The 18,691-nt window shown below is 39.1% G+C and overlaps 1 protein-coding gene and 1 long non-coding RNA gene across 2 annotated transcripts in view; one reads left to right on the forward strand and one right to left on the reverse strand.

Annotated features, from left to right (window-relative positions):
* Positions 1-18,691, reverse strand: part of nrk (Nik related kinase) — a 127,727-nt gene that overhangs the window by 106,998 nt on the left and 2,038 nt on the right. The window contains exon 2 of the mRNA XM_062963792.1: positions 4,143-4,208. Coding sequence (XP_062819862.1) covers positions 4,143-4,208 — 66 coding nt within the window. The remainder of the gene's footprint in view (positions 1-4,142; positions 4,209-18,691) is intronic.
* Positions 13,359-18,691, forward strand: part of LOC134294047 (uncharacterized) — a 68,716-nt gene continuing 63,383 nt past the window's right edge. The window contains exons 1-2 of the long non-coding RNA XR_010001030.1: positions 13,359-15,316; positions 16,409-16,567. This is a non-coding gene — a long non-coding RNA (uncharacterized LOC134294047). The remainder of the gene's footprint in view (positions 15,317-16,408; positions 16,568-18,691) is intronic.

The raw sequence follows: 18,691 nt of genomic DNA on the forward strand, positions 1-18,691 counted from the left end.
GGTTATACAAGATGGTTTTGTAAAGAAGAGCTCTTGAGTCACACGAGCAATAAAAATGAGCAACTGGAATGATAAAAGTAAACAATGATACAGATTGCTTATACAGTAGAGTCTCACTGATCCAAGACTCGCTTATCCAAGGTTCTGGATTATCCAAGGCATTTTTGTAGTCAATGTTTTCAATATATTGTGATATTTTGGTGCTAAATTCGTAAATACAGTAATTACGACATAACATTGTTATCGAGTGTGTATAGCGGAATCCAGCAGAGTCCAGTTAACACCATGTGCAAAAGACTCACACCAGGCAGAGGAATTGAAAGAACAAAAGAACTTTACTGTTCCTTGTTGAGTTGAAATCAAATAAACAGTTCTACAATTGTACAATGTCCATGTAATTGCATAAGATCAATAACTAATCAATCAGCATTCAATATATACAGCATAGCATATTTAAACTGCTACTTGACCGTAGCTAGAGAGCTTCTCCATTTCTGTGCTCTCCCTGCAAGCTCAGATTCCCAACTGACAAAACCTACCAACTGCCATCAAACCGATACATTGTTTTAGGCATGGCTTGTCTCTCTGCAAAAAGTCAGCTCCCTTTTTGCAGAGCTCTTTCTTTGCAAGAATCTTTCAAGGGATTTCTTTTACACACACACACACACACACACATTAGCATTTTGGCGCAATAAACATTACTGCGTATTGAACTACAGTAGAGTCTCACTTATCCAAGGCTCGCTTATCCAAGGTTCTGGATTATCCAAGGCATTTTTGTAGTCAATGTTTTCAATGTATCGTGATATTTTGGTGCTAAATTCGTAAATACAGTAATTACAACATAACATTACTGCGTATTGAACTACAGTAGAGTCTCACTTATCCAAGGCTCGCTTATCCAAGGTTCTGGATTATCCAAGGCATTTTTGTAGTCAATGTTTTCAATATATCGTGATATTTTGGTGCTAAATTCGTAAATACAGTAATTACAACATAACATTACTGCGAATTGAACTACAGTAGAGTCTCACTTATCCAAGGCTCGCTTATCCAAGGTTCTGGATTATCCAAGGCATTTTTGTAGTCAATGTTTTCAATATATTGTGATATTTTGGTGCTAAATTCGTAAATACAGTAATTACAACATAACATTACTGCGAATTGAACTACAGTAGAGTCTCACTTATCCAAGACTCGCTTATCCAAGGTTCTGGATTATCCAAGGCATTTTTGTAGTCAATGTTTTCAATATGTCGTGATATTTTGGTGCTAAATTTGTAAATACAGTAATTATGACATAACATTACTGCGTATTGAACTACAGTAGAGTCTCACTTATCCAAGGTTCTGGATTATCCAAGGCATTTTTGTAGTCAATGTTTTCAATATGTCGTGATATTTTGGTGCTAAATTCGTAAATACAGTAATTACAACATAACATTACTGCATATTGAACTACAGTAGAGTCTCACTTATCCAAGACTCAATATATCGTGATATTTTGGTGCTAAATTCGTAAATACAGTAATGACAACATAACATTACTGAGTATTGAACTACATTAGAGTCTCACTTATCCAAGACTCGCTTATCCAAGGTTCTGGATTATCCAAGGCATTTTTGTAGTCAATGTTTTCAATATGTCGTGACATTTTGGTGCTAAATTCGTAAATACAGTAATGACAACATAACATTACTGAGTATTGAACTACATTAGAGTCTCACTTATCCAAGACTCGCTTATCCAAGGTTCTGGATTATCCAAGGCATTTTTGTAGTCAATGTTTTCAATATATCGTGACATTTTGGTGCTAAATTCGTAAATACAGTAATTACAACATAACATTACTGCGTATTGAACTACAGTAGAGTCTCACTTATCCAAGGTTCTGGATTATCCAAGGCATTTTTGTAGTCAATGCTTTCAATCTATCGTGACATTTTGGTGCTAAATTCGTAAATACAGTAATTACAACATAACATTACTGCGTATTGAACTACAGTAGAGTCTCACTTATCCAACTTATAAGGGACTTATAAGCGAACGAGACAGAGAATGTGGTCCATGGAAACCACTTTTACTTAGAAACAGATCGAAATATTGGATTCAGAACCGAAGGGGGAATACTTGGTGGTTGGCAACCCTCTCAGTAGGAGAAGGGGACCTGAACATTTCAGGCTCAAAGCCATAGTTAGAAACCACTCTTTACTTGTTGTTCCAAACTATGTTCTTTTTTTAATGCTCTTTCTTGGTACACATTCCTTAAATTTAGCCTTCCAGCCATTGCCCCAGGCGTTTCCTGCAGGCTTCTTTCCACACAGTGTGCAAGCAGCTCTCGTACTTCATAATTTAACAAGGCCTCGCACTCCTCTCCGATTTCCCCGCCTCCTCCCAAAACATAAATATATATATAGATATATCTATTCTTTCATGTTGTCCTGTCTCTGGTCTGGAAACAGGCCAATCTCTTGCACTCTTTGGCTGGATGTTTCCAGAAAGGCAGGAGGAAGGGAAAGAAAATTTCTACAAAAAGAGTAAGGATGAGATGGAAAAATTTGGGCCAGGCTTTAGCACAGTAGGTTAAACCACCAGCTGCAGTAAATCATGTCAATCAAAGGGTTGACAGTTCGAAGCTGGGTCAGGGTGAGCTCATGATCTTTAGCCCAGCTTCCGCCTACTTAGCTGTTCAAAAGCAAAATGCGAGTAGATAAATAGATACCACTTAAAAACAGGAGGTATGTTACGGCACCCATAAGGAAATGCCAGAAAAATGCTGGCAATTCGATCAAGGAGGAAGTTTACAAACAAAGCTCTTAGGCAGAGAGATGGAGCGACAGCACCTCAATGTAAATGTGCTTATGTATCCTTTTAATAATAATAATAGAGTAAAATAATACATGTAATAATAATAATAATAAATACAGGAAAATAATACAAGTAATAATAATAGAGTAAAATAATAAATGCAATAATAATAATAAGATCAGAGTGAAATAAATGTATTAATAATAATAAAAGAGTAAAATAAATGTAATAGTAGCAACAATAATAGAGAAAAATAATAAACATAATAATACCAATAAAAATAGAGTAAAATAATAAATGCAATAATAATAATAATAAGATCAGAGTGAAATAATAAATGTATTAATAATAATAATAATAATAATAATAATAAATAGAGTAAAATAAATGTAATAGTAGCAACAGTAATAGAGAAAAATAATAAACGTAATAATACCAATAATAATAGAGAAAAATAATAAATGTACAATATATTCTCGAGTATAAGCCGACCCAAATATAAGCCAACCAGGACCCTCACCCGAGTATAAGCCGAGGGGGGCTTTTTCAGTCTTAAAAGAACGGCTGAAAAACTAGGCTTATACTCGAGTATATACAGTAATACAGTAGTCTCTCACTTATCCAACATAAACGGGCCGGCAGAACGTTGGATAAGCGTATATGTTGGATAATAAGGAGAGATTAAGGAAAAGCCTATTAAACATCAAATTAGGTTATGATTTTACAAATTAAGCACCAAAACATCATGTTATACAACAAATTTTACAGAAAAAGTAGTTCAATACGCAGTAATGTTATGTTGTAATTACTGTATTTACGAATTTAGCACCAAAATATCACGATATATTGGAAACATTGACTACAAAAATGCGTTGGATAATCCAGAACGTTGGATAAGCGAGTGTTGGATAAGTGAGACTCTACTGTAGATGTATAGAACTGTAAAGGATAGAATGTAATCAACAGAATGTGTCATGTGGGGTAAAAAACAACAATATATCATTGCATGTATGAAATTGTGACAATGTTACAAAACACTTACATTTAACCAAACTATTTTTTTTAAAAAAAGAACCAATTTTACTTGGATATCTGTGAATTCACATGTAAATTAGCACAAACAGTGGTTTGCAACCTATCCCCAAAATACATCTGATAACTTTGTCAAGTCTATAACTCAGCCTAAGTAGAATCCATAACCCAACATAGGTTCAGACATGAAGCCGTGTTGAGAATAAATAGTGTCCAACCATGTAATATTTACAGCCAGTACAGTCAGGATTTCAGTGACATTTTACAGTATGCATCCCCTTTTTTAAAAAAGATACAATACCTTATAGACTTGTCCATATGTTCCATTTCCAACCACTTGCACCAGTTCAAATATCCCGGCTGGATCCTGGAAAAATATAATACATTACTTATTTTCATTTCAAAGCTAAACCTTGACTTAAATCTAGTTACTAGTTCAAACTAGAGAAAAATCACTTGAAATAGTTGCTAAAGATAATCCAAGTCAATATTTTTATGAATCTCATTGATTCATTGAGGAAAGCCGCCATAAAGAGAATCAATTCATTTGAAACATGGTAGCGGAAATGTGGTACCATTTCCGCTCCAAAAAAAGTCAACATTGACACTGAAATACAACACTGACTGAGCTCTGCGAGTGCAGCATTTTTCTGAATGAAGCATGTATTCACTGATTTTTGGGGAATTTTTGAAGTTTTTACAAACAACATTTTTAAGACAAAGTACAAGAACTATCTCCGCGAATTTCCTCTACAGTGATGCAAGATAACAGGAGATCATTACCGCCAAGTTTCAGAAATATATGTACATCTAATGATTTTGGGAATTTTTTAAAGTTTTGACAAAGATTTTTTTTTTTAAAAAAAAACCCACAATGGCTATCTCATGGAATGTCTCTCATACACTAACCAACAGAAACCGATATTAACCAATTTTCATCGAATCCTAGAGTTGGTATTGGAGATTTCATAACCTATTGCAAAACATAACTTATTGCAGAAGCTATTGGAACATCACTACACCCAGTTTCTGGGCATATATCCTTTGGCAAACATGAATCTCCATGAATATGTGGAGACTACCTTTGGAAAACCACTAGTCACAATAAGCATAGCCTTGTTAGAAGTGAACTCTTTGAACAAGTGATATTCACAAGCATTAATGTAAAAGCACACAGGTAACTCCAGCTGATAAACTGAAGAACGATGTCTGTAGACTGCCATGGGTAAAGACATGCAACTATAAAAATATATTTGGATGTTGTTGCTTTGCAGTTGAAGTTGCCCAAATGATATAAATGATATAAATAAATGATATAAATGATATAATTGAATTGTATTAATTCACCATACAGGCACATTTCTTAATAAAGTTCAGTTACAGATAGGATATAATTCTTCTTCCTGTGTTGAGAACACAGAGTATCAGTCTTAACCAATAGGCCATAGTCTTTGGGCTCGGGCTGTGGCGCAGGCTGGAGAGCAGCTGCAATGAATCACTGCAATGAATCACTCTGACCAGGAGGTCATGAGTTCGAGGCCCGCTCGGAGCCTATGTTTGTTTGTCTTTGTTCTATGTTAAAAGGCATTGAATGTTTGCCTATATGTGTAATGTGATCCGCCCTGAGTCCCCTTCGGGGTGAGAAGGGCGAAATATAAATGCTGTAAATAAATAAATAAATAAATAGTATAATTGTACTCATTGAAGTCCATAAGCAAATATCGAAGTCTCTAAACTGTCTTCTCCACTGAAGTCCAAACAGCAAGTCAAATGCATTCACCTCCTCTGAGGTCTGATGCAAGACATCTGCTCCCATTGAAGTCTAACCAGATACATGACTACAAAATGGAGTCTTGAGCCTGCACATGCTCAGTATAATCACATGCCTATAACTCCTCCCACACCAAAGAGTTAAATCAACATACACACAGAATACAAGTTACATGGATCTATATGTATAAAGGATTTGCAAAGACCTGCAAACATATGAGGGGAAGATTCATATATAACATTAATGTATATAGATAGATACATATATAAAGGTACATAGAGACTGCAAAAGCTTGCAAGGGGTTAATGCCTATAGGAGAGTTTAACAAATATTTCAGGGGAAAATGCTTTCATAAGATTAATGAATATATATTTTTCTTCTTCCTGACTTGCAAGGGTGTCTTTCTCTTTTCAAAACATTCCCTTGATTAAGAGCGAGGGAGGCTTTGCAAAAGAAAACACACTGATAAGGGAGGAGAAGAGAGAAATAGGTCACATATTGCAAGCAACAGGGCCTTGACCTTGACCCGATTATAAGCCGGGGGAGACTTTTCCAGCTCATAAATAAGGGCTGAAAAACTCGGCTTATCTTTGAGTATATACAGTATATGTGCATTGTGATCTGCCCTGAGTCCCCTTTGGGGTGAGAAGGGCGGAATATAAATATGGTAAATCAATAAATAAAATAAATAATGGAAAAGGCAATCATGTTTTGATTAAATCAGAAGGCAGTGGGAAAAGAGGTGGAAAGAAGTCATAATCTCAATTAATAACTACCCTTCTGGAGTTCTCTCTTTCCTAGGATCACCATAAGTCAAAGCCGACATGTCAGCAAATTACATTAAACAAAAACTCCCACAGAAACAAGCGAATCGATATAGTATTTTGCATTCTACTGACAGATATATCTTAGGCTACAGATGCAATCCACAGGGAAGGTTTCTTGGATGAGTTTCTTTGAAATGAATGAGACCTGCTTTTAAAAAATTGAAGCCAGATGTGCCCGACTCCGATTGGACTCTGTCTCTAGGAAGGAGGCTTTTCCTGCCTGCAAAGAGTTAATGGCACAGCTGCCTTGTTCCAAGCCATGCGGATGGCGAGTCCCGGAATGTGGGAATGCCGGCCTCACGGAGCCGCAGCTATTCTTGCAAAGCAGGGACAGAACGGATAATTGAATTGGGCTCAACCTCACGACTGAGTCAAAGGCCGGCAAATTCGGTTTTCTAAAAATGGCCCAAAAAGGAAGATGATCCAAAATCATAGAGGAGTCTGTGCCAAACCACAGCAGCACAAATATTGCAGGGTTCAAAAGAGCGGAGTGCACGAATCCTTAAGCAGCAATTCCTGCTCTGTTTGAGAACACAAAACAAATGCATTTAAATATCCTCCTGGTACTTTCCATGAGACTTGGAAGATGAATCCATGCTGGGTTTTCGTTAAAATTTTAAAGAATAAAATAAAGTAAAAGAAGCAACACTCTGAAAACAGACGAGTTCCAGATATGGGAACTAAGGGCAGCTAATGACTCTGAACAAAGGATGCCCCCAGGCAGGAAAAGCCAGGAGATAAAGCTTTTCAATGCTATCCAGAGAGCATTGAACCCAGCCAACGACAGCATGGTCAACTGTGAATATCAAAGATGGAATTGAACCAAACTTTATTTTATGATAAAGTTCCTGCAAAACTGTCACTTCCTGCAAAATCACTGGTTTGGAAGTAAAGAAGATGTCCAACGATATCAGGTATTGAAGTGTGTACGTTTTAGCAATTGCTCAGAGACAAAAGGATGCTAAAAGCCATCGTGTTCCCGCTGACCTGAAAGATCCTTTTGTCCTGCTCTGGCTGAATTTTTCCGAAATCCACTTGCAAACTTTCTAGAGAAAACGGCAAAAACCCTGACCTTCTGTCGATAATTTTATATCTATGAGGACATTCTACAATGACATTTCTGAAATGACAAACGTATCAAGCGGAGAGCGGAATGACATTTGGTTATTTTACCCTAAGAAAGCGTATTCCCCCTCCCCTTATTCCTGCACGTTCTATTAGGGAACGGAAGAAAAAAGAGTTGATGAAGAGAAGCGGTTGCATTTTGAGATGGTTGCTTCCATGGTTGCGTTTGACTGCAAGCTTCCTCGATCTGGAGGGCAGAGGAAACGTTCCAAAAATAAGTTGGAAGAAAGATCTTCGCATGCCTGTAGCCACAGCAGAGGCTGACTTCAAAACATTGACGTTTTGACTTTCACCTGGTTTAAAAAGAAAGGAAGTGGATTCTGTTAATGTGAGATTTGTATATTGATAGTGTTGAAATGCAATTTGTGTCTTGCCTGTATTACATACTGATTGCATCATCCAGAATGTACTATAGTCTGGAAAGAGTTAATTGCTGAGAAGCTGTGATGACCTTGATGTGTGGCTGGAACTGGGGAGTGCCCAGACACAAGTGTTTGTATGCATTACTGATTACATCTGTTCTGAGTTGTGTCGAGTGCTGTCTGCTGAGAAGTCAAGTCCTGTGTCCATTGTCTTCAAGTCTGTTTATCTTTATTACTGCTTTCAATAAAACTTGTATATAGTTTTACCAACGTCTCTGATGTCTCTTTGTTCTGCGTTCCACTGATTCCATCCAACTACTGCTGCGCTAAGAATTACTCTGACAATTTGGTTATGGGCCCATAACCAAATGTCAGCGTAATTCGCAGCGCAGCAGCAGTTGGAATCAGTGGAACGCAGAACCAAGAGACATCAGAGACTATGGTAAAACTATATACAAGTTTTATTGTACAAAACAAACAGACTTGCAGACAAAAGATGAACACAGGACTTGACTTTCACTCTAGGCCAGGGGTCCCCAAACTAAGGCCCGGGGGCCGGATACGGCCCATCAAAGCCATTTATCCGGCCCCCACAGCACAAGGGCAGAAGGGGGTTGGGCTAAATGACCCAAGGGGTCTCTTCTTCTCTTACTTTATTATTATTATTATTATTATTATTATTATTATTATTATTATTATTATTAACATTGATTCTGGGTGGCCATCTGTCAGGGGTGCTTTGTTTGTGCTTTCGGTGCACAAAGGCAGAGGGGATTAGACTCATTGGCCCAAAGGGTCTCTTCCTACCCTCTTTTTGTTGTTGTTGTTGTTATTATTATTATTATTATTATTATTATTATTATTATTATTATTAATTGCTCGGTGGCCAACTATAGTTCGGCCCTCCAATGGTCTGAAGGATCGTGAACTGGCCCCCTGTTTAAAAAGTTTGGGGACCCCTGCTCTAGGCAGACAGCACTTGACACAACTCAGAATCAGAACTGAACTGATGCAATCAGCAATGCACACACACTTGTGTCTGGACACTCCTCAGCTCCAGCCACACATCAAGGTCAACACAGCTTCTTAGCAATTAACTCTTTCCAGACTATAGTATACTCTGGATCAGGGGTCCCCAAACTAAGGCCCGGGGGCCGGATGCGGCCCTCCAAGGTCATTTACCTGGCCCCCGCCCTCATTTATAATATAATATTTTTATATCAGTTTTAATAATATAATATATTGTATATACATATGATATTGATAATAATATTATCATTTTATACAATACTAATAATAATACCATATAATAATATTAATTATATGTTATATATTACATATAATATTACAGTATAGCGGTATAGTTCAATATAGTAATATATAATGCTTATATTGTGCTATGCTAATAATATAATATATTGTATGTACATATAATTTGTAAGCTGCTCTGAGTCCCCTTTGGGGTGGGAAGGGTGTGATACAAATGTAATAAATAAATGTAGTAAATAAATAAATAATAAATAAATAAATTTTAGACTTAGGCTCGCCCAAAGTCTGTAATGACTTGAAGGCACACAACAACAACAACAACAACAATCCTAATTAACTGGACTGTCTCATTGGCCAGAAGCAGGCCCACACTTCCCATTGAAATCCTGATAAATGTATGTTGGCTAAAATTGTTTTTATTTTAAATATTGTATTGTTCTTTCATTGTTCTTGTTGTAGTTGTTGTTTTTGCACTACAAATAAGACATGTGCAGTGTGCATAGGAATTTGTTCGTTTTTTTTTTTTTCAAATGATAATTCGGTCCCTCAACAGTCTGAAGGATTGTGGACCGGCCCTCGGCTTAAAAAGTTTGGGGACCCCTGTTCTGGATGATGTAATCAGTATGCAATACAGGCAAGACACAAATTTCATTTAAACACTACCAATATATAAATCCTACATTAACAGATTCTGCTTTGGTTTCCTGGACAGATGTCTTTCTCGTTGTCCTACAAAGGAGTCTGGAGACAGCAAGGTGGCTTTGTGGCGTCCAGGTCTTGGACTTCTGGCCCAGTGATAAAGACTGAGCAAGGAGAAGAGCATATGGCCCAGTGCATTGTAGTAATTAACCTCAAAGTGATGGATGTCTGGGTCAGGATTTGGGCACCTGGCAAAGGAAATGGAGCAAACTTGGCAGTGGCTGGGTTGCAGAGGGAAATTCAGGCTCAGGGACACCGAAGGCGAGCCGGGAGGAAGCACTACATCACGGATATGTCCCGCTCTGATACAATTACGACTTGGCCAGATCAGAAGACGGAGCTGTAATAGACCGCAGAATGATTCAACCACAACAAGGGCAGAGCAAGGACCAATGTCCGAGCCTCAAAGCAGCGCACTTCTACTTGCAACACAAAAGCCAGTTTCATCGTGCGGGTTTTATAAAAGGGTTTGCCACCATTAAAGCGGAGCCTCCGGTGGCCTAGAGGATAAAAGCCTCGTGACTTGAAGGTTGGGTTGCTGACCTGAAAGCTGCCAGGTTCAAATCCCACCCGGGGAGAGCGCGGATGAGCTCCCTCTGTCAGCTCCAGCTCCATGCGGGGACATAGAATCATAGAATCATAGAATAGTAGAGTTGGAAGAGACCACATGGGCCATCTAGTCCAACCCCCTGCTAAGAAGCAGGAAATCGCATTCAAAGCACCCCCGACAGATGGCCATCCAGCCTCTGCCCCGGGGAGAGAGTTCCACTGGTGAACAGCCCTTCTCACAGTGAGGAAGTTCTTCCTGATATTCAAGTGGAATCTCCTTTCCTGTAGTTTGAAGCCCTTGTTCCCTTGTGTCCTAGTCTCCAGGGCAGCAGAAAACAAGCTCCGTTCCCTCCTCCCTATGACTTCCCTTCACGTATTTGTACATGGCTATCATGTCTCCTCTCAGCCTTCTCTTCTGCAGGCTAAACATGCCCAGCTCTTTAAGCCGCTCCTCATAGGGATTGTTCTCCAGACCTTTAATCATTTTAGTCGCCCTCCTCTGGACACTTTCCAGCTTGTCAACATCTCCCTTCAACATGAGAGAAGCCTCCCACAAGAATGGTAAAACATCAAAACATCCGGGCGTCCCCTGGGCAACGTCCTTGTAAACGGCCAATTCTCTCACTCCAGAAGCAACTCCGGTTGCTCCTGACACGAAAAAAAAAAAACAATTAAAACAAGCTTATAATTTTTAATTTATTTTATTTATCTACCACAGTGTGGTCCAACCCACGGCCTGCGGGCCACATGCGGCCACCAACTCATTTTTGTTGGCCCTTGCCCTTCTTACGGAAAATTATTTAATTATGTAATTCAATACAGTAGAGTCTCACTTATCCAACATAAACGGGCCAGCCGAACGTTGGATAAGCGAATATGTTGGATAATAAGGAGAGATTAAGGAGACACCTATTAAACATCAAATTAGGTTATGATTTTACAAATTAAGCACCAAAACATCATGTTATACAACAAATTTGACAGAAAAAGTAGTTCAATATGCAGTAATACTATGTAGTAATTACTATATTTATGAATTTAGCACCAAAATATCACAATGTATTGAAAACATTGACTACAAAAATGCGTTGGATAATCCAGAAAGTTGGATAAGCGAGTGTTGGATAAGTGAGACTCTACTGTAATTTTAAAATGTAAATTATTGAAAAATTTTGAATTTTACATATTCAGCACTTAAAACTTATACATTCTTTAACAAATTTGCAATACAGAGTTATGTATATCAAGCTCCTATAGTATTTTCATTCTCTAACTATATTACATACTCATATTATTTACCTTTTGTTACCCTTCACCTAGTGCTATCCCTTCACCCCAGCCCAGCCCATTACAATATTTATTTCCAAATTAAATACAAAATGGCTTGGATTATCCCGAGGCTTGGATAAGCGAGTCTTGGATAAGTGAGACTCTACTGTTCCAAAAAAATACATTAATTGAGGCATCCGTAGGTTAAATGTTTTTGAATATTTACATAAAGATCAAATTTAAGATAAGACTGTCCAGCTCTGGTCAAATCATTATTATCATCGTCTTCAATGTAAATGTGCTTATGTATCCTTTTAATAATAATAGCGTAAAATAATACATGTAATAATAATAATAATAAATACAGGAAAATAATACAAGTAATAATAAATAGAGTAAAATAATGAATGCAATAATAATAAGATCAGAGTGAAATAATAAATGTATTAATAATAATAAAAATAGAGTAAAATAAATGTAATACAGTCGAGTCTCACTTATCCAACATAAACTGGCCGGCAGAATGTTGGATAAGCGAATATGTTGGATAATAAGGAGGCATTAAGGAAAAGCCTATTAAACATCAAATTAGGTTATGATTTTACAAATGAAGCACCAAAACATCATGTTAGACAACAAATTTGGCAGAAAAAGTAGTTCAATACGCAATAATGCTATGTAGTAATTACTGTATTTATGAATTTAGCACCAAAATATCACGATATATTGAAAACATTGACTACAAAAATGCGTTGGATAATCCAGAACGTTGGATAAGCGAGTGTTGGATAAGTGAGACTCTACTGTAGTAGCAACAATAATAGAGAAAAATAATAAATGTAATAATACCAACAATAATAGAGAAAAATAATAAATGTAATAGTAGAAACAATAATAGAGAAAAATAATAAATGTACCATATATTCTCGAGTATAAGCTGACCCAAATCTAAGCCAACCAGGACCCTCACCCAAGTATAAGCCGAGGGGGGCTTTTTCAGTCCTAAAAAAGGGCTGAAAAACTAGGCTTATACTCGAGTATATGCAGTAAAAGTAAAAGTTTGTTGCACAAGGAAAACAAACATTTCATATTTGCTATTGTTTCTAATTTACAGTTTCTCCTCTCCTTTGGCGGTGCTCACTATAAAGCAGCTTTGTACGCACGTTCTTTTGGAGACACTGATTTATTACATTATTTGCCTTGATACCAATGGTAGTGGATGTACTTCTTTTTCTCAGGCTAGTAACAGGTGGATTTATTTGCAAATCAGATGTAATGGCCAGGAAGGCCCTTGAGTTGAGAACCCAGGCCTCCATCTCTATCTTTTAATAGCTGGATCCTGTGATGGATGCAGCTTTTCTCAGCCAAGTGTGACAAACGGCTGAAACATCCTGTCCTGAAGGGAGGGGAACCAGTCCTTACAGGCTTTAGAGCCATTTATCATAAAAAGGCAGGCAACTTAATGAACAACTCTAAGTGTAAGCTGGTAGCCAGGGTTAAAATACAGACGTGAAAAAGACAGCTATCAATGGTGGGTACCAATTAGAGCAGGTAGCATTTTGTCTGTGGTCAGGATAAAGTGGTGAGGAGGAGGAGGAGGATTGCGTGCTCAGCTTTCAGCTCATGGGATGAAAGAAGGGATATAAATGCAGCCAAGCAAGTTCTAGATCCCAAATTAAAAGGTTGTCAAGTAGAAGACGGAACAAGCTTCCGGAGAACAATATCTGAACCTGTGGGTTCAAATGACAAGAGAGGAACTTCTGATGAAGCATGAGGAAGAACTTCCTGATGGCAAAAGTTTCTTGAGACTTGTGGAAGACAGTTTTAAGAAGGTTTTGCTGCATTGGGAGTCTTTAGGCAAAGATTGGACAGGGACACTGGTGAATTCTTGCATTGGCGGAAGATTGGTTTACATGGTCCTTGAAGTCCGTCTCCAACTCTGGTTGTGTGCCTTCAAGGGGTTTCTGATTTATGGAAACTCTAAACCAGGGGTCCCCAAAGTAAGACCCTCCAAGGTCATTGACCTGGCCCCTGTCCTAAACTTTAGACTTAGGGTTGACCTAAGTCTGCCTGGTCTTTGGAGGTCATTTTGCTTGCCTATGGTCTTATGAGATCGTCTAGATGGTCTTTGAAGGTCTCTTTGCTTAGCTATGGCCTTAGGAGACCATCTAGATGGCTTTTGGAGATCACTTTCCTTACTTATGGTCCTATGAGACCATCTAGATGGCCTTTGAGGGTCCCTTTCCTTACCTATGGTTTTATGAGATTGTCTAGATGGCCTTTGGGGGGCCCTTTCCTTCTCTATGGTCTTATGAAACCATCTAGATGGTCTTTGAGGGTCCCTTTCCTTAGCTATGGTCTTCTGATGGCCTTATGAGATCGTGTACATGGCCTTTGAGGGTCCTTTTCCTTACCTATGGTTTTATGAGACCATCTAGATGGTCTTTGGAGGTCTCTTTGCTTACCTATGGTCTTATGAGATCATCTAGATCAGGGGTCCCCAAACTAAGGCCCTCCAAGGTCATTTACCTGACCTCTGTCCTAAACTTTAGACTTAGGGTTGACCTAAGTCTGAAATGACTTGAAGGCACACAACAACAACAATCCTAATTTTGGACTATTTCATCATAGTCTGGCCTCCCAACAGTCTGAGGGACTGTGAATCGGCCCTCCACTTAAAAAGTTTGAGGACCCCTGCTCTAAACCAAGAGGCACCAGGACTTCCTTCAATCTGGATACTAGACTCCTTTGGATGCAGCCCAAAGTCCCATTGGCTTTTTGAGCTGCTGCATCACACTCTTGGCTCACGTTCAGTTTGTTCTTCACGAAGACTCCAAGATCTTTCTTTCGAGGACTGTTGCCAAGCCAGTGCGTCACCCATCCTGTATCTTTGCATTTCATTGTTTCTGCCTAAGTTTCATATCTTACATTTGTTCTTGTTGAAATGCATTTTGTGAGTTTTGGCCAATCGGCAGTTTAATCTGTCCTCTGGAGTATTCGCTCTCCCTCCCAATTTGGTCCCATCCACACACTTGATCCGCCTGCCCTCTAAACCTTCATCCAAGTCATTAATAAAGATGTTGAACAGAACTGGGCCCAGGACCGAATCCTCTTTACAGCACTCCACTAGTCAATAGTAGAGGCTGTAACTTAGTAGTAGAACATAAGTTTTGTATCCAGGAGCTCCCATGTTCCATCCTGGCCTCTGTATGTGGGGCTAGAGTAAGGTAACTACAGAATCACAGAATCCTAGAATAATAGAGTTGGAAGAGACCACATGGGCCATCTAGTTCAACCCCCTTCTTATTGCTGCATATGCATGTATTAGACTAAGTTTTTGTGGGATCGCCACTTGTGTGTATGTGTGTTAAGGGAAAAACACCTGATCAATTACAATTCACAATCAAGGATAACAAGCTTGAACCACTCCTTGAATGGGGTATAACTTGGGGAATGTTTGTAATGCTTTTTGGGATTTGCTGAATCACTTGCTTCAGAACTTACTTGGAGTAAGTTCCTGGCTGAGAACCTACTATGCTTGTCTCCTTCCACCATTGAAGAAATCTCCAAAGAAAATGCATGAATTTAATGCAAAGAACTTTATGTGAGTTTGTTGCTCCAGTTATTTTGAAGCTGGAGGTTTTGTGTTTTGAAGCTGCTTGTTTCATTTTCTCCTTGACTCTGCTACTTAAGAGTAAACTTTGATTTTTTCCATTTTCTTGGCTTGCTTTTTGCTCATTGTGGATGCATAAAAGGGCTGGATAAGTCTGGACAGGACTGCATGCAGTTTGTTTTTCCACAAACCCGTAACACTTCTGACATGGAGGAAAAGCACAATCGAAGTCCCCCTGACAGATGGCCATCCAGCCTCTGGAAGGAAGGAGCTTCCACCAGATTCTGAAGCAGAGAGTTCCACCAGTGAACAGCTCTTCTTACAGTCAAGAAGTTCTTACTAATGTTCAATGGAATCTCCTTCATTTTAATTGAACCCATGGCTCCATTGAGTCCTAATCTCCAGGGAAGTAGAAAGGAAGCCTCTCTCTATTCCTTATGACACCCTTTCACATATTTACACATGTGTTGTCGAAGGCTTTCATGGCCGGGATCACAGGGTTGTTGTATGTCTTTCGGGCTGTGTGGCCATGTTCCAGAGGTATTCTCTCCTGACGTTTCGCCCGCATCTATGGCAGGCATCCTCAGAGGTTGTGAGGTGTGGATAAACTAAGTATGGAAAGGAAAGAATATATATCTGTGGAGAGTCCAGGGTGTGGCAAGAGTCCTTTGTCACTGGGAAGCCAGCATTAATGTTTCAGTTAATCACCCTAATTAGCATTGGAAAGGTTTTTCAACACTCTGGAACCAACACTGAGGGCAAAGCACAGCTAATGACTAACAAAGGATGCCCCCAGGCAAGAGACAAAAACCTTTCCAATGCTAATTAGGGTGATTAACTGAAACATTAATGCTGGCTTCCCAGTGACAAAGGACTCTTGCCACACCCTGGACGCTACACAGATATATATTCTTTCCTTTCCTTACTTAATTTATCCATACCTCACAACCTCTGAGGATGCCTGCCATAGATGTGGGCGAAACGTCAGGACGGAATACCTCTTGAACATGGCCACACAGCCCGAAAGACATACAACAACCCTATTTACACATGACTTTCTCCTCTCCACCTTCTCTTCTGCAGGCTAAACAGACCCAGCTCTTTAAGACGCTCCTCAGAAGGAGACCTTGGATCCTTTGAGTCTCCCTCTGGACACCTTCCAGCTTAGAGTCAATATCTCTCTTCAACTCTTCAACTGAAATGCCACGTGGAGGATGGAGCACAGCACCACATGGACCCATGGTATTTATTAGTAAATCCATCTGCTTTCTATGCTAGGAGTGACACAAAGGGTAGTAAGAGCTGAGCTGCAAGAACTGTGGAAGTAAACTCACACCACTATCTCTCTTGGGGCAATGTATTGATGCAAGTCGGAAGTACAGCCATTGGCCCCGATCCAGGTACAGTTAGTCAGTGCTTCTGGCAGGATGGAGAGCACATGGTTACTTGGAAGTAAATTCCACTGTGATGAATGTGCCAAGATGCTTTCCAGTGAGTCAGATCAATTGTCCAGTTATGATTGGTATTAGCTCTCCAGATTCCCAGAATTGGGAATTATGTGGCCCTCTAATATACTGTTGGACTACAACCTCCACCCTTTCTCCCCACTGAATATGGGAGTTGCCGTTCCATCAAATCAGGGAAGGCCTGCAAGGTCCCCCACTTTTCATCTAGGTTTTTCAGAGTACAGTAGAGTCTCACTCATCCAAGCCTCGCTTATCCAAGCTTCTGGATTATCCAAGCCATTTTTGTGTTCAATGTTTTCAATATATCATGATATTTTGGTGCTAAATTCGTAAATACCGTAATTACAACATAACATTACTGTGTATTTGAGCTACTTTTTTTGTCAAATTTGTTATCTAGCATGATGTTTTGGCACTGAATTTGTAAAATCATAACCTAATTTGATGTTTAATAGGCTTTTTCTTAATCCCTCCTTATTATCCAAGATATTCACTTATCCAAGCTTCTGGATTATCCAAGCCATTTTTGTAGTCAATGTTTTCAATATATCATGATATTTTGGTGCTAAATTCATAAATACCGTAATTACAACATAACATTACTGCATATTGAACTACTTTTTTGGTCAAATTTGTTGTATAGCATGATGTTTTGGCGCTTAATTTGTAAAATCATAACCTAATTTGATGTTTAATAGGCTTTTTCTTAATCCCTCCTTATTATCCAAGATATTCGCTTATCAAGCTTCTGCCATCCCGTTTAGCTTGGATAAGTGAGACTCTACTGTATTTCTTCAAACACTTTGATCCAAATATTTATGGACTGGAACCTAGTAACATTTCATGGCATAGTGGTTTGAGCTTTGGAGAGCAGGGTTCGAATCCCCACTTGGCCATGAAAATGCACTTAGTAACTATTGGCAAGTCACATAGGCTCAGCCACTGAAAAGGGCCTTAAGGCTGCCATATGTTGGAAAGAACGGGAAAACACACACAATCAACATAATAAAAGTGAAGATATGTATGTGTGTATGTGGCTGGGTGTCCACTTACGCAGATAAGCTCCACAAACAGCTCAGGAAACACCAATGGCCCTCCCTCCAATAACATTGCAGGTTATAGCGAGCGCTGAGAACATGTCCAAGAGACTTTGATCTGATCTGGGGAAATGGGGGTTAATTTAATAATATTATTAATGATAATAGTACTCTGGGGAAGATCCAAACGTTTTAAAAGTTGGCGGGCTAAAAGGGATTGAAATGCCCTCCGTGTGTGGCAATTTTCACACCTCTAGCCCAAAAACCGAGGGGGGGGGGGGAATGAGCCTCCAATGGCACGAAAATTTTTGTGTTTTTCATTAGCCAGACGAAAATTCGTGTCGTATAGGTGCCCCATTTTTGTTATACAGAAATGAAACGATACGAATGAAACTACACAAAACGAACAGCAACTCCACACGAAGGCACAACTTTAAAAAGGAGCCCTTGAAGTTTCCCACTTGCGCCATTACTATAATGAAAAAGTAACAACATTTGCATTACATGTTTTCGAACTGCTAGGTTGGCAGAAGCTGGGGCTAACAGCTCCCCGGATTTGAACCTGGGACCTTTCGGTCTGCAAGTTCAGCAGCTCAGCACTTTAACACACTCAACCACCGGAGACACCTTGTTATTATTAAAATTATTATTACATTATTATTATTATTAAAATCAGGACAGTAAATAAAGAACAACACTCTGGAAACAAAGAAATTCCAGCTATGAAACAATCACGGCCAGCTAACACATCCCGACAGAGGATCCCCAGGTAGGAAGCAGCCAAGCCTTGAAGCTGCAAGGTCATTCAGTGCTAATCAAGGTGTCCAGTTGCAACATTCACACTTGACTCAAGCAGACAAGAG

This window comes from Anolis carolinensis, unplaced genomic scaffold (genome assembly GCF_035594765.1).
Source record: "Anolis carolinensis isolate JA03-04 unplaced genomic scaffold, rAnoCar3.1.pri scaffold_12, whole genome shotgun sequence".
NCBI lineage: Eukaryota > Metazoa > Chordata > Lepidosauria > Squamata > Dactyloidae > Anolis > Anolis carolinensis.